The 16,169-nt window shown below is 36.0% G+C and overlaps 2 protein-coding genes across 3 annotated transcripts in view; both read right to left on the bottom strand.

The window, feature by feature from the left end:
• Positions 1-362, bottom strand: part of GOLGA1 (golgin A1) — a 47,227-nt gene extending 46,865 nt beyond the window's left edge. For both annotated transcript variants that reach the window (XR_011144815.1, XM_068969995.1), the window contains exon 1: positions 275-362. The gene's annotated coding sequence lies outside the window, so the exon portion shown is untranslated. The remainder of the gene's footprint in view (positions 1-274) is intronic.
• Positions 363-11,186: 10,824 nt separating this feature from the next.
• SCAI (suppressor of cancer cell invasion) overlaps positions 11,187-16,169 on the bottom strand; it is a 99,806-nt gene continuing 94,823 nt past the window's right edge. The window contains exon 17 of the mRNA XM_068966253.1: positions 11,187-11,333. Within this exon, the coding sequence (XP_068822354.1) occupies positions 11,187-11,333 (147 nt within the window). The remainder of the gene's footprint in view (positions 11,334-16,169) is intronic.

Below are 16,169 nucleotides of genomic sequence, written 5' to 3'. Positions count from 1 at the left end.
CAGCAGGGAACTGAGACCCAGAAAGGAAGAGTGACTTGTCTAAGGTCGCGCAGGTGGCGGGGGGCAGTTCCGGGACCCCAGGTTCCAGATTCCCAGGCCGAAGAGCCCGCCTCTGCCCCCACCCTCGCCCTGTCCGGCACCCTGGCACTGCCCACCCCCCCCCCCCCCACGCCCTGGGTCTTGGGCAACCCAGTCGGCGCCGCTTTGGGGGCACACCGAGGCCACCGAGGGAAATAGAGGCCTGCTCCCGTCTCCGGCCCCCACCCCCGCCCACCTGCCGCTCTCTGGGCAGCCGGCAGAGCCCCGCCTCCGGGGCCTCTCGTGAGCGGCGGCCCGCGTCACCAGCCCCCACGGCCGGCCGGCGAGCAGAGCAGCGACCCGGAACCGCACTTCCACCAGCGCGCCGGAAGTGGCTGGGCGCGGGGCCGGCCCACCGCGCGCATGCGCCTGAGCGTGGCCTCCGCCAGCTTCGGGAAGGCGGTTGGACCGGAACCGCTGGAGGGCGCGGGCACAGGCGCGGGGTTGGCCGCTCCCTGAGGCCGGCCCGCCACGTCAGCAAGCGGCCAGACCCGCGTAGGAACAGTGGGTACCAGAAGCCTTTCTTTTCCTTTTGTTTCCAAAATAGGGGACGGTGCGGAGCAGGGGGAGTGGTAGGAGCCGGGTGGCAAAAGGGAAAGAACCGATGGCTGCGGTGGTGCCAACTTGTTTCATAGAAACCTCAGGCCGTGGCTGCGTTGGGCCGACCCAGCGTTTCATTTCCTTTCTGCACCCCAGTCTGCACCCTGCATGTCCCTGTCTCCTTCCTCACTCGGGAGCCTGTGGCTCCATACATCAGTGTTGGGAGCTCGCGCTTTGTCACTTGTGTTTTGTGCCTGTGATCTACTGTAGGCTACACATTTTATATTGCAATCCAAGTCATTGAAAGAAAAGTTTTCAGAATCTTCAGTCAGTTCAGTCGCTCAGTCGTATCCAACTTTGCGACCCCATGAACCGCAGCATGCCAGGCCTCCCTGTCCATCACCAATGCCCAGAGTTTACCCAAACCCATGTCCATTGAGTCGGTGATGCCATCCAACCTCTCATCCTCTGCCGTCCCCTTCTCCTCCTGCCCTCAATCTTTCCCAGCATCAGGGTCTTAATGAATCAGCTCTCTGCATCAGGTGGCCAAAGTATTGGAGTTTCAGCTTCAACATTAGTCCCTTCAATGAACACCCAGGACTGATCTCTTTTAGGAAGGACTGGTTGGATCTCCTTGCAGTCCAAGGGACTCTCAAGAGTCTTCTCCAACACCACAGTTCAAAAGCATCAATTCTGCACTCAGCTTTCTTTATAGTCCAACTCTCACATCCATACATGACCACTGGAAAAACCATAGCCTTGACTAGATGGACCTTTGTTGGCAAAGTAACGTCTCTGCTTTTTAATATGCTGTCTAGGTTGGTCGTAACTTTCTTTCCAAGGAGCAAGCGTCTTTTAATTTCATGGCTGCAATCACCATCCGCAGTGATTTTGGAGCCCAGAAAAATAAAGTCAGCCACTGTTTCCCCATCTATTTGCCATGAAGTGGCAATGACCAGATGCCATGATCTTAGTTTTCTGAATGTTGAGCTTTAAGCCAACTTTTTCACTCTCCTCTTTCACTGTCATCAAGAGGCTTTTTTACCATTGTTATTTAGCACATTCAATCATTAGAAAAACCACATTAGTGTCAGCACACTACTGCGTTCATTTCACTAGTCATGAATGGGCCTCCAACTTTTGACAGATGAAGGAAGGCCAGACAGGTAAAACTGCCTTGTACAAAGTTATAGTACAAACGGGTAGCCTACATCGGGTCTCCAGACTCAATGCCAACTGAGGCAGACATTCCACACTGAAGCTCTATGTGTTTCTGCCCAAACCCAACTCCAGCCAGAGCGCCAGCAGCTTCATCTCAATCCCCTGAAACAATTCCGCCATCAGCATGTCCCAGTTCTGACCACGAGGAGCTGGGCAGGGAAAAAACCAAGACTAGGATTCAGAAGAAATTTACAGACTGCCAACAATACCAACGAATCCTAAACCTCAAATTTTTCAAGTGTCTGAAGAATTATCTGAAAGAAGCAAACCTTGTCCAGTTTACCACTTACGTTGTCAGCAATTCTGAAGAAGTAACAAAAACTTTAAGCAAATAATTTTAATGTTTATTTTTATATCGATGATACACTTAATATATATGTGAATTCAGGATACAAAATTCATTTACAAGAGTTCACACCTGATGAATGTAATCACATTCCTAGAGAGAACATTTAGCAATGCAAAAATGTCTTCAATACACTGACAACAAAAATCAAATCTTCTGTAATCCTGTTATTCAGTAAACATCAAAACAATGTTTAACTCTTCATCCTCTAGTATTTAAGTGCCCTCAAGGTGGTAGGCACCATGTAACAGAAGAAAACATTGGAAACTCAAGGGCCTACTGAATCCTCTGCAGAATCACAGTGTTTACTCTGAAATTCATTTAGTGAAGTAGTAGAAGGCTTGCTATCCTTTATGACAAATCACATATCACACAAGAGTCAAAAGTGATGATCAGGAAAATAAACTGTTCTGGTAACTTCTTAATTTCTAAAATCTATGACATATTAACCATACAGACATAGCAGAAAAAGGCTGCTAAAAAGGAACACAATAAAAAAATCCTTAAGAGTATGTATGGCTTAAGCAATTTAGAAATACAACAGGTAAGACTTTTACAATACCACAATCGTTCAAGTCAAATGATATTGACAATATAATTTTCCCCCTTAGTCACTGATAGTAAATAGCCCCTTCAAATTTAATTCTATTGAGAACACATATAAAACTAGTGAATCCAAATGGTTAGTTGGGCTCACCGAGCTGAGCTGATGGATTTTGTTCTAAAGTATTAACCCACAATACCCAAAATTTAATATAGATGAGCAACAAGACTACATTTCAAGGATTACAGTGATTTGTGAATAGCTAGATAGGCAACCAAATAGTTTCATCATTTGCACAACAGATTAGCAGCACTTGGTTTAAGTACGGTTACGTGAAAATTATTGTGCTTCAATCTCTCAAAGAGAGCTAATAAATATAACTCTAGAATCCTTATAGTGTTACAATTCTATAACATTTCAGTTACAGACAAGCACAATTTTTAAAAAGTATTTCACACCACTAGAAAATCAAATAATTATATTTTCCAAATGTAATTTCTTCTATGATCGAAACAAGTGCATTTCTGCCTAATATCCATAATATAGACAATAGGTTCACCATTATTTTCAGGGAAAATAGATCAAGTATAACTTATTTTAATTCCTATTTGATTATCTTAACCCTTAGTGATGATATAAATAAAAAGATATTCAACCTTACAATGGAAAACTACTTGGAGAAAATAATGTCATTTTGGCCTGAAATGACAAAATTCTTTCGAGCTAAGTAGGAAATGACTTAAAACTGCTTCATCACATTCAATGATTAATGAAACCACTACTTTTACTGGTGCTACAGAGTGAAGATAAGCTATTTGAATAAATCCTTTCACTTGTAAGCTCTACTGTGAAAATGTAGGACACTGCATCTGCCTTATTACCTAAAACCTTTCTACTTTGACAGGAAGAAGCCTCCAAAATATATCTGATTGTTGAGTGGCAAGGTTTATTAAAAACAATAAATAAAAATCAGCTGGAGAACTAGCCATATGATCTATGGGACAAAAGGAATGTAACCACATAACTATAAAAAGCCACAAACACAAAATCCTAAGATATTTTACCGAACCATTGAGTTCTTTTAAATAAAAGGTAAATAAAAGAGTTTTTTCTTAAAAAAAGAAAAAAAACCTCATTCTGCAAGAAACAGGAATAAAAATTATTGCCCTAAAACATTTTAAGCAATTTTTCCTGCAGATTTTTGATGCATCACAACACATAATCTAGAAAAAAGTAACATGCAAAGAAGTGTAGGAATAAGATTTTTGTATTTAGAGTGTTTATTTTGATATGGTTTGGAAATGATTACTTTGGGTTAACATATATGACCATTTTGTATTTTACAATGGTTGATCTTACTGATTTGATGTTTGAGAAGACTTAGGGGTCAAATCGTAATGTTTACAAATCTTAATTTTCAATCATAGATAAGTGGACATTCACGACAGCGTCAAAAGAGAAAAGAATATTAGTGATATAACACAAAATTTCAAATGTTTACTGCACGCCTAAAGGAAGGCTAGCTATAATTTACCATCTCATTCCGAAAAGTGACATAAACCCTCAGGCTGTTAACTATTTCATAAGCCTATCAGAAAAGTAAAATGAAATTTGAACCCTGAAATTACCAACATCTCAATAAACAATACTACATCTAAAAAGATGATTGTCTTAGGATATAGACAGGAATTAACCACCAAAATAGGAAAATATTCCCAATTTATAGTTTGTTCTATGACCAAATTCAACCTTGATGATTAAGTGAATCTGGAGTGCAGAATTACTATATCTCAAACTACTAAAGATCTCTGAAGTCTTGTTCAAATATGTTTTTTTAAAAAATCATACTGCTTAGAATAGTTTGATAATTAATTTAAAAAAATTTTAAAAACACTAATTAACAAAAATATTTTTAAATTAAGCAATGGTGCTTCAGCTATTAAGGAACAATGTTATATGAAATGGAATTTTTCTCAAAAGTCAATATTACACCAAACCAATAAAGTGAAAAATATCAATTTTAGCTTAAGAAAACAATTCATATCTACAGAATTCCAAAGGAAATATTTCTATGGCATCAACAAGCTAATTCCACTTAATACATTTGTCTTTATACTCATTTAAGGGCATGTCCCTCCAGCATCATTCTGACATCCTTCCCTTCAAAAGGTGACTGTTTCCATTCACACATCGGTTATTCTTCCTTAAACACAAGGCATGTTTAATAAATATCTGTGTTCAAAAATTCAGTGAAGCTGGAACACAGTATAATACTATGTTTTGAAATTCTAGTTTGAGTAAGATGAATTGCCTTAAAAAAAACTTTTTTTAAGGTAAAGTGGTCATGGTATCCAGTGACAGACTGGAGGCACAGCGTGAGCAGGTATAAAGTATCGATGTCTAAGACAGCAGGAGAACGGGGAGAGGGCATGGTTTTCTAAGCAATTTTTTATTTAACTGCAAAGTGACTGGCTTGACAACTGTCAGAGAGCCAGAGGTCACAGTCACAATGTCAATCTCATCTACTACACTTTCTATTGCTGCTCTCCTCAAATCAATGTCCACGTTAAGCTGAGTCAGTTCCATGAATTTTAAATAGCATAACATCTGCTCTGCTACTTTCCAGTTGCAATAAATGACTTGGTTACTAAAACATCAGACACTATGAATGTTTTCACTGATTTTCTCAGAAATAGTACACTGCCAAATTTTATGTGTTTAAGAAAAAAGCTATTATAACTATTTAAAATGTAATATTTTAATTGAGAAGTGTTATGAGTACTTGGCTGTTATATTAAAACTACAGTGAAGAGGCAAATGTAACATTGGGGGATGATTGATTCCTGACTTTTTAAGATAATTTCAAGTTGGATCAGATGGACTTAATCTTCTGAAGAAGAATAGGGTAAACAGTTTTTTGCAGTTATACTTTATCATGCAAAAAAAAAAACCCACTTAATTTTTGTGGTGAATATATTCAAGTGTATATTAAAACATCTCCTACACTCTTCCATGCAAATGAACATGCCCAGTGAAGACAGGAGGAGCCGAGCGCTGATCTCTGTGATTTTCCATAGGTTTACATATTGGCGGCACATACCAACTATCCTCTTAGCCTCCCCTACCTGTCATTCTTGGGAGAGGCTTGAAGGCCCTGCTTTTACATATAGCATGCCACACACCTACTGTTAAGAATCCTGCTTCACGTGTGAATATATCAATTTGCAGAACACAGTGGTCTCACAGAGACAAAGAAATACATCTGGAGGCATTTTATTCACTGGAAGCATTTTCGCAGATGAGTGGACTCATCTTTGATATGCAATTCCAATTAAGAAAAATCTATAGCTAGAAATGCCAAGACAGAACTTAATTAATCACAGCTGCTGCAAATATACAGGTTTATCAACCTCCTGTTCCTCATTAAATTCAACCCCACCTAAGTAAAGCCTTCTCCTACTTAATGCCCCCTTTTTTGCCTCATAGAGACATATAAAATGAGACACACTAGTGAAAAAAAAAAAATTCTTCCAAAATTAAACTGTGGTAGCAGGTATTAAAATGGCAATTAGGAGCATTTCCCTATTAGGACATTTTCCTATTTATTTTGAAATGTAATCAAAGTAATTTTTTCCATTGCCCCTTGATTCTCAATATAAATACATATGTTACTAAGTAATAATACCCAACTACAGTCAAGAAAATAAAGGACTAATATAGCTTAAGAACCTGCTGGTGTCTCAGTTTCACATACTTAGGTTTTTCAGGTTTATATCACTAATTTATCATTAGTTTAAATGAAAACTGGCAGATGATTTTTAAAGCTAAGAATATCCAGCTTTCTCTTAAGATCTTCATATCCTAATTTCAATTCCAAAATAGCCCATTTTACCCAAACACAAGCCCCTCAAAATAGAGGCTCATGATTGAGATACAACCACAACCTAATACAGCAGCATGAACAATGCCACTATGATGTCCTCACAGAACTTAAATAAATTCAGCCCACAATGGGTATGGGTATATAATATACACATACTGTATCACTGCATATCATACATTTACAGCTATGTACATATATACAAAAATCATACACAGAGATTGCATTCAGCATCACCAAAATATATACATGCCATTGCAAATAAAATAATTTCAAATAAATAAGGACAACGAAAGAGCCCTCAATGTAAATATCCTTAATACTCTCCAAACACACATACAGGAACATAAACACCCAAAATATCACCAGGAGATTCATAACATTCATATTCATATCAAATCTATTTACTCACTTAGGGTGGGGAGGTGGTACTGAATCACAGGCAGTAGCCAAGTTTGCAGACCTTGGTACCTTACTACATTTCCTGTCTACAATGTTCTCTATCAGACTGATTACAAGTCTCTGTGGATAACTAAGTACAAGATTTTTCAACTGAGTCCAAAACCCTTCTAAGACACAGAAAGTTACTAACTCAGGCACGTCAGAGATTAAACTAGGAAAAGAATACCAACAAAAGCTCCCCTAATTGATATATAAATCAGATTTGTTGCTTTTCCCTTTACCACAAAGAAATTCAGTGCAATAACCACCTAATGTCTTACAGGGAATTCTATTGCAAGAAGAAAACAAAGCGTAGTAGCCACAGTGAGGAAAAAAATAAAACTCAGATCCTTTATGAGGAAAATTTCAGTCATGACTAGATTGCACTTTCCTTTTATAATCTCAAAACATTTCAACTTGGTAAAAATATAAAGAGAACAATAAATTCTATGTGCTTTGAGAGGTTTTTGAGAGCACCACTTCCTAGGAAGAAATCACACACATAAACATACACAACAAATATATCCTGGCTAAAATCAAAGATAAAGTGTCTGACTTGTCGATTTTTAAAAAATAATAAATAAAATTTTGCTAGGGCTGACTGATTTACTGGTTTCAATATTTGATATATTAAACAAATACCATAACTTTTGTGCCAAGATCTAAATCTCTAATTACTTCTTTCTTGTTTGTCATAGAAAGTAACCTGAGCTACCGGGAAAGACTGGGCTGAGAATAGGAGATCTGAGTTTTAGTTCTGGCTCCATCTTTATGGAAAAAACTGACAGCTTTTGAGGGTCTCAGTTTTCTCTTCTGTAAAACAGAGAAGACAGTTGCTTTACCGACTTCAGAAACATATGGATAAAGAAAGATTTTGTTTTGTATTTAATTTTCATTTTGTTTGTACATAACTTACTTCTTGCACTTTTACACTACTTTGTTTATAGTGATTCTTAAGTGAGGTGAGAGTCTGTATCAGAATCTCCAGGAGGGGAGTTTGTGTGATTTGAAAGCAAAAGAAGCGTTCTTTCCTATTGCTTTGCTTTTCGTTCCAAAATTTAAATTTCTATGAATTCTAAAAATAAAGGATTTACCATTTTAATATTCATAAAGGGGGGCAGGACACATTGAAAAAAAATGAGATTCTTCTCTGTCACTGCCATCTTGCCCTTACCATTAAGTGATTGTCCTTTTTCATTTCTTCTTCCTTGATTAAAGTAAGGCCTTAAAATGTGGACTTCCCTGGTGGCTCAGACGGTAAAGCGTCTGTCTACAATGTGGGAGACCTGGGTTTGATCCCTGGGTTGGGAAGTTCCTTGGAGAAGGAAATGGCAACCCACTCCAGTACTCTTGCCTAGAAAATGCCATGGACGGAAGAGCCTGGTTCACTTTTACTTTAAAATGTAAAGGCTGGGTAATGAGTCCAAGAGCATTCATTAAACAGTGTGTATGTTTCAAAATTACATGATTAAAAAAAAAAAGATAAGACAAAGGAATATGACATATTTGGACAAATGTAATCTTTCCAAGAAGGCCTACACTGATCAGTCTTTGAAACTTTATTCTCTAAAAACAAACAAAAAAAATTTTCCTTAGCACACTCTTGAATTTTCTTCATCCTGTTTAAAACTTTCTAACATAAATTATGTATTTTATTTATTGCCTGATTTCTTCTACTAGAATATAAGCTCCATGAAGACAAGGATGTTTAAGTCTACTTTGTTTGACTAATGCCTAGGACAAAATCTGGAAAACAGTTGTTGCTCAATACACGTGAATGAAACGATAGTTTAGAATTTTCTAGTATAGCTTTGCTCTCAAGATCAGTTCACTTTAAATTTTTAACCACTGGTAAGGAATTACAGTACTATTAGCTTAAGGAGGAATGTCATCATCTAAACACTGGCTGTGATTTCTAAGATCCCTTGTTCTTAGACAAACGTATTTCTACTAACATAGCTTCTAATTTTTTCCAGAAAGTCTCTGAACTACTTTCTACAACAAATAAGTGGGACCCAGATATTTTCTTGAACAAAAACTAGGTAAAAATGATCTAGGAAAGGAAATATTGTGTACATCAAAATAAAGGAAACCAATTTTCCAAGCGGCAGGGGCGGGAAAATCAGTCTTTCAGAACCAAGAATTCTAATTATAGAACCAGAGAACTGGATTGAATCTTGGGCCAAGGCCTTCATTTTATAGGCAAGAGTACTAAAAAGCAGACATGAAGACATTTGTTAAAGGACAAGCAGCTAGTTACCAGGAAAGCCAGGATTAGAACTCAGATCTCCCAGTTCTCAAGCCACTGTTCTTTATGTTAATCAGGTGAGGATAAAGCTCAGGGTGATAAATATTATTTTAAGCATCAGAGAACAGGACAATATGTGTTGTTAGGAACGTTACTGGCACAGAACTTCAGGGGAATTGAAACAAGAGGTCAGATAACTATTGCTGTAGTCCAGGTGAACAGTTTTGAAAAGAAAGCTATGAAGTTTAGTAAGGTACTTGGGGAAAAAACAGGAAAGTAGTCTTTATCCGACAATGAAAACCCACTTGCAAAGAAAATCTCTCTTTGGGGCTTTTCCAAAGACTTCTGAAATAATGTTTAAAATAACAAACAAAACCGACTTTTAAAAAGTTAATTAAAAAACCCACAAAGTCCCCCAACCCAAGAACAATAGCTTTTAAGACTTCAGATGAAAAACCAACAAATTGGAACAGGTATATGCATAACTTAGATCCAAATAATTCTCTATGTCAGAAATAAAAACCAAGCTTAAAATATTACAGTAAAATTTCCCTAGGAACATAGGAAAGAGGCACCAACAGCAAACACCTCATTTCCCCTGGGACTGCCAGAGGTAGACTGTGAGCCTGTATGGAAAATTAGGCAGAAGGGGTTTTGATTCATAGATTTCTCAATCTGAAAGCTGTGGAGTCAAAAGAGGGGTAAGAAATCATAGCTAGTGCCTGTGAATTTTATGAAGGGGATAAAAAGGAAGAAAATAACTAAAAAATCTTTATAAATATTATACACTGAGTCCTATATAAAATAATTAAAAAAACTTGTGCATGAAGTACAAAATAGTGAATATAAGGAGTTTCTAAAAACCTCAGTTCCAAATTGCCAATGCAAAAGCAACTTCCATTTTAGGTTAAATAATAAATTCAGTTACCCTCAACTAATATTAATAACATCTCTGACTTTGAAGTTTCATCAATCTGAACCAGGCAAAAAGATGACCAACTCTGCAGTGTATGCCACAAACTTCAATCTATATAGCCTTCCAACTTGATCTCATTAATAAGAGTTTAAATGGAATTCCTAAGGAAACACTGGATCATGAAACCAACAATCTGATTTTTTGACGGAAAGATTTAAAAGCTGCTCTTTTTCACTTCCTTTTCACTTCCGGCATTCAAAAACTACAAAGAAAACAAAATATGCAAATATATCTCATGACAGCACAGGACTCACACATTCCAAATGATATTTATCATCTAAAGACCCCAATTAAAGATTTAGCTTTTCAGATACAAATCAATGCTTTACAGTTTCTGAAATTTTGACGGCATTTAAACGAATTAAATACTTTCAAGAATTATGACTTGATTATGCTTCAAAGAATCACACATTTTTCTACCTATTGATACTAACTTGGAATGAAAAGAAATATTATGGAAGGGCTATGATCTTGATTTTGAGTAGTCCATGCTGGCTAGTTTCACCTCTGTGAACAATTATATATTTTCCAAATCTACACATTTAAGGTCCAAGTATAAGAGTTGGATCTTCCTCATTATACAAAAATAAATGATTTACTCTTCTCAGGGTGAGAATAGTAACTATTTGAGTGCAGGATTAGATGTTAGAGGTAAGTACCCATACCTCAAAACCAAAAAATAAAAATTCCAAGATTAATCAAGGTTTTAATAAAACACCTGAAAGACTGTATTTTAAAAGTTACCCTAAAAGTTTGAACGATTTTTTTTTTCAGTTTGTTTTTAAAATGGTGGTCCTAAATTGAAAAATAAAAACTAAATAACACCACTATGTATCTGTCATCACATTAGAAAACTGCACCATTTAAAATCTGTGGCAAATGAAAACGTGTTTCAACAAGAGGATTTTTGCTTTAATAGTCGTCTATGGTATTCTCAAGGAATACGTTTCGCACATCCAGAATGGATGCTAATTCCAAAATGTGCTTCTGGAGATGAGGGTTCTCCACTGTTTCATCCCTTGGCAGTTGTGGATATGATTCTGGATAATTCCGTGTTTCCTGGTAAACAAATAAGAGAAAAGTCAAGTTACATAGTTTGAAGAAAGAAAATTTTACACATTAATATTACTGTTAACATTAATTATACACATTAATATTACTGTACACATGTTAATATTAGTGTTAACATACTTGAACTTGAACTGTTAACATACTTGAACTTGTCATTAAGTTACTATTTAAGGATAACTTAATATGTATTTTTCTCCATATCAGAAATATTTTTGTTGAGTATAAAAAGTTGTTGACATTTGACCATTTTGACCCTAGAAAAACAATAATTTCTTATGGTTCTACCCAATATTTTCATTTATCGAGTTATTTCACAAGTATTTAATGGGACCTATCATTTCTATGTTATATTATGGAAACCACATAATTCCTACTTGTTGGGGGGCAGAAATGCTAGCACATATAGAATTTAAACAAGTATTTATTTAATGAATAAATAACAATGTTATAGTGGAAATCTGAATGAGAGAAAAGACATGAGAAAGCTTGAAAAGGTCAAATTAACGGACCTCTGCATTTTAATTATAGGAGAAGGAGGAGTCAAAAATGACAAAGATTTCAGGAAAGGATGGCTCAAAAGAAGAGTTGAGAGTTACTCAGAGGAAAAGAGATGTAAAGGAGGAGATATTTTGGGGATAGTATATAACTTTCAGGTTTTAGGTATATTTTATTTAAGAAAATGGGCCATAAAAGAGAACTACCCATCAACCAGAATTTGAAAATTCAGGGCTGTACCTCAGAAGACAGGTTTGAGCAGTCTGTCATACTATTTTTATATACTATTCTATATGCATATATACTATTCCATATGCACATATATGTATGCATATACTATATGCATACATTAATAAATACACTGATATAATCTGTATAAAGATAAATATTAAAGCTATGGAAATGGCTGGGATTTCTGAGCATATTAGCAAAGAGAGTGAAAAAAAAAAGAGTCCCTGGAAAGAGAGATGAAAGATCATGGGGGAAAAAAAAAGGACAGAAAAGGACCAACGTAGTTTTTGTAATTACATGGAAGCAAAAGGAAATAATTTATAGACTACAATTTTGTCAAATATTTAAAATTTACTGAAAAACTGAATAACTACTTTTCTATACATCTAATATGACAGTCCATATATTCTAATGTCATTTATATTCCTCTTCTATCGGTAGCCATCAGTAATTACATATTACAGAGACCAAATTTTCATTTTACCACACTAAATACTATGAGGAGTAACAATAATGAAAAGTTCAAAATTCCTAAAAAAACAAAAAACAAGAAAACAATAAAACCAGGAACTGGTAGGGAGTTACTGTACTCTGAACAATTCTCCCAGCTTGCACAAGGCTCAGACACATCTAAATTCTGACCACACACCTCTAGAGTGGAGAATATGTATTGAAACAGGGATATATGAAAGAGAACGCAGAAAAATAATAGGCTGAAATAAGCCTGCACCTGTATGCTAAACATCACTTTACTAAAGTTCCCCTTAAAAAGCTTAAAAACAAGCCATGGAAACATCAAAGAAATGTTCAAGTAATTTAGCTCTTGCCAGAACCAAAGCCCAACACTCTTTAAAGAAAAACAACAAAATCCAGAATTCAACATTAGAAATTTTACAGTGCTCACAGTCTAACAAAAATTACTAAACATACAAAGAATTATAAATGAGACTCCTGACTAATTAAAAAAATGATAAAAACAAACCTATAAATGATAGAGAATATAGTATTAGTAGGTAAAAACTTTAGCTATTCCCATTCATTTAGAGAACAAAAGAAAAGATAAATATGAGGAGAAAAATGGAAAATATTTTAAGAACACAAAGAACTACAGATGAGAAAAATATAATCGCTGAAATGAAAAACTCAAGGGTTAGAGGATTAAAAGCATATTAGTTACTGCAGAAGAAAACATCAGTAAAGTTGAAGACAGCAGCAGTAACTTAGACAGAAAATAGACATTTTTTTAAAAATGAAAAGCATCTAAATAAACCTTTCACTTTAAAAAAGAAAAACTGAAGTGAAAATCAGGACCTGAAGGACAATATTAGGTCATTTGACATGTATGTAACTGATGTCCCAGAAAGAAAGAAAGAGAGGAGAGAAGAAAAAACGTTTGAATAAATTATGGCTGAAAATATTCCAAATATCTTAAATAGGTTGATATTTAGACAGCTTCAAGATGCTAAACAAACCCCAAGCAGGAAGAAAACAACAAAGAAATGCATATCCAGGTAGTACATCATAATGAAACTGTAGGAGACTAATATAAAACCTTAAAAATAGCCTGAGGAAAATACACATTGTACGTTGCAATAATAGAACAATCATTCAGAAAATCAGTAAGGATATAAATAACTCGAATAACATAAACCACTGTGATCTAATAGATATTTATAGAATTCCTCATATAACAGTAGCCGCATATATATTCATTTCAAGTATCCCTAGGGAGGTGATTGGGGACTTCACTGGCAGTCCACTGGTTAAAATTCTGCTTCCAATGCAGGGGCCATGGGTTTCATACCTGGTCAGGGAACTAAGACTGCACATGCTGTGCAGCCCTCCCCTCACAAAAAAAGAGTAGGTGCTTGCATTAAAAGAGAAAAAAGATTTTAGATCTAAGTTTTAAAACACAGAAATTAACAGAGCAAATTAAAATTGAAGTAATCAAAAAGAAGAAAACATAAAGTATTAATAGAAATAAATTAAATAGAAAAGAGACAAACGGCAGTAAAAAAAAATCAATGAAAGCAAAGCTCTTTATTTACAAATAAAATAAAAATTAAATTTACATTAAAATAAAAATCCTTTAGCTAGACTGAAAAAGAAAAAAGAAACTTAAGAAACATTACCAATACAAGGCATGAAAGATCACTAGAGACTCTACAGAAACTAAAAGGATAATAAAATATTACCAAAAACTTTTTGGCAATAAACTAGAAAAATGACTTGCAAGACACAAGAGATTAAAATTGACTATGAAGAAAAGAGAAAACATGAATAGACTTTGAAATTGAATTCATAATTTAAAACATCCCCCAAAAGAAAATTCCAGATCCAGATGATTTTACTGATGAATTCTATCAATCGTTCTAGGAAGAAATAATGTCAGTCACAAACTCTTTAAGAAAGACAAGAGAATCAAACACATCCCAACTGAATTTATGAAGTCAGCACTACCTTGATAACAAAATCACATTAAGACATCACAGGAAAAGAAAATTAAATACCATAATTATTAATAAAAACAGACACAAAAATCCACAATGAAGTATTACCAAATTGAATTCAGCAATGCAAAAGGATACATGACCACAAAATATGTTTAGCTCAAATATACAATGATGGTTACTGTTAGAAAATCAATCAATGCTATTCACTATGTTAACAGAATTAATATATATCAGAGTAATGCAGAAAAAAGTATCTGACAACCTTTCATACCCATTCCTGGTGAAAAAACAAAACTCTCAGCAATAGGAACAGAAGTGGAAAGAGTGACAGATTTTCTCAGGCCTCAAAATCACTGCGGATGGTGACTGCAGCCATGAAACTAAAAGACACTTGTTCCTTTAAGAAAGCTATGACAAACCTAGACAGTATATTAAAAACCAGAGACATCACTTTGCAAACAGAGGTCCATATGGTCAAAGCTATGGTTTTTCCAGTAGTTGTATATGAATGTGAGAGTTGAACCATAAAGAAGGCTGAGCGTCGAAAAAATGATGTTTTTGAATTGTGCTGGAGAAGACTCTTCGGAGAAGGCAGTGGCAACCCACTCCAGTACTCTTGCCTGGAAAATCCCATGGACAGAGGAGCTTGGTAGGCTGCAGTCCATGGGGTCGCTAAGAGTCGGACACGACTGAGCGACTTCACTTTCACTTTTCACTTTCCTGCATTGGAGAAGGAAATGGCAACCCACTCATTGTTCTTGCTTGGAGAATTCCAGGCACAGGGGAGCCTGGTGGGCTGCCATCTATGGGGTCGCACAGAGTCGGACACGACTGGAGCGACTTAGCAGCAGCAGCAGCAGGAGAAGACTCTTGAGAGTCCCTCAGACAGCAAAGAGATAAAACCTGTCGATACTAAAGGAAATCAACCCTGAATATTCATTCGAAGGACTGATCCTGAAGCTGAAGCTCCAATACTTTGGCTACCTGATCCAAAGAGCTGACTCACTGGAAAAGACCCTGATGCTGGGTAAGATTGAAGGTGGGAGGAGAGGGGGACAACAAAGGATGAGATGGTTGGATGACATCACCGACTCAATGGACATGAGTTTGAGCAAACTTTGGGAGACACTGTAGAACAGGGAAGCCTGGCGTGCTGCAGTCCATGGGGTTGCAAAGAGTCAGACATGACTTAGCGACTAAACAACAACAGTCATCTGAAAAAGGATATCTATGAAAAACTAACAATTAACATTATAATTCATGGTATATGATTAATCTTCTCTTAAAATCAAGAACAATGCAAAGCTAATCATTCTCATTACTTCTATTAACCATTTTGCTGTAACACTGAAATAAATAAAGCACATGTGTACATAAAATAAAACACAAACAGGTTGGAAAGGAAGAAGTAAAACTGCTTTTGTCTGAAGATGACATGATCACGTACATAAAAAATCTTAAGGAATACATTAATACTTCAATTTAGCAAGACGCAGGATACAAGGTTAATTTATAAGACATCAGTATGTCTATGTCTTAGCAACAAAAATTGGAAAGTGAAATAAAATATATAATTCTACTTACAAATCATCCCCAAACTTAAAATACTTCAGAATAAAATTAATGAAACATATATAAGACCTAT

This window comes from Capricornis sumatraensis, chromosome 1 (genome assembly GCF_032405125.1).
Source record: "Capricornis sumatraensis isolate serow.1 chromosome 1, serow.2, whole genome shotgun sequence".
Taxonomy (NCBI): Eukaryota; Metazoa; Chordata; class Mammalia; order Artiodactyla; family Bovidae; genus Capricornis; species Capricornis sumatraensis.
The sequence above is the reverse complement of the archived record's forward strand: the minus strand, read 5'-3'. Positions and strand labels throughout refer to the sequence as shown.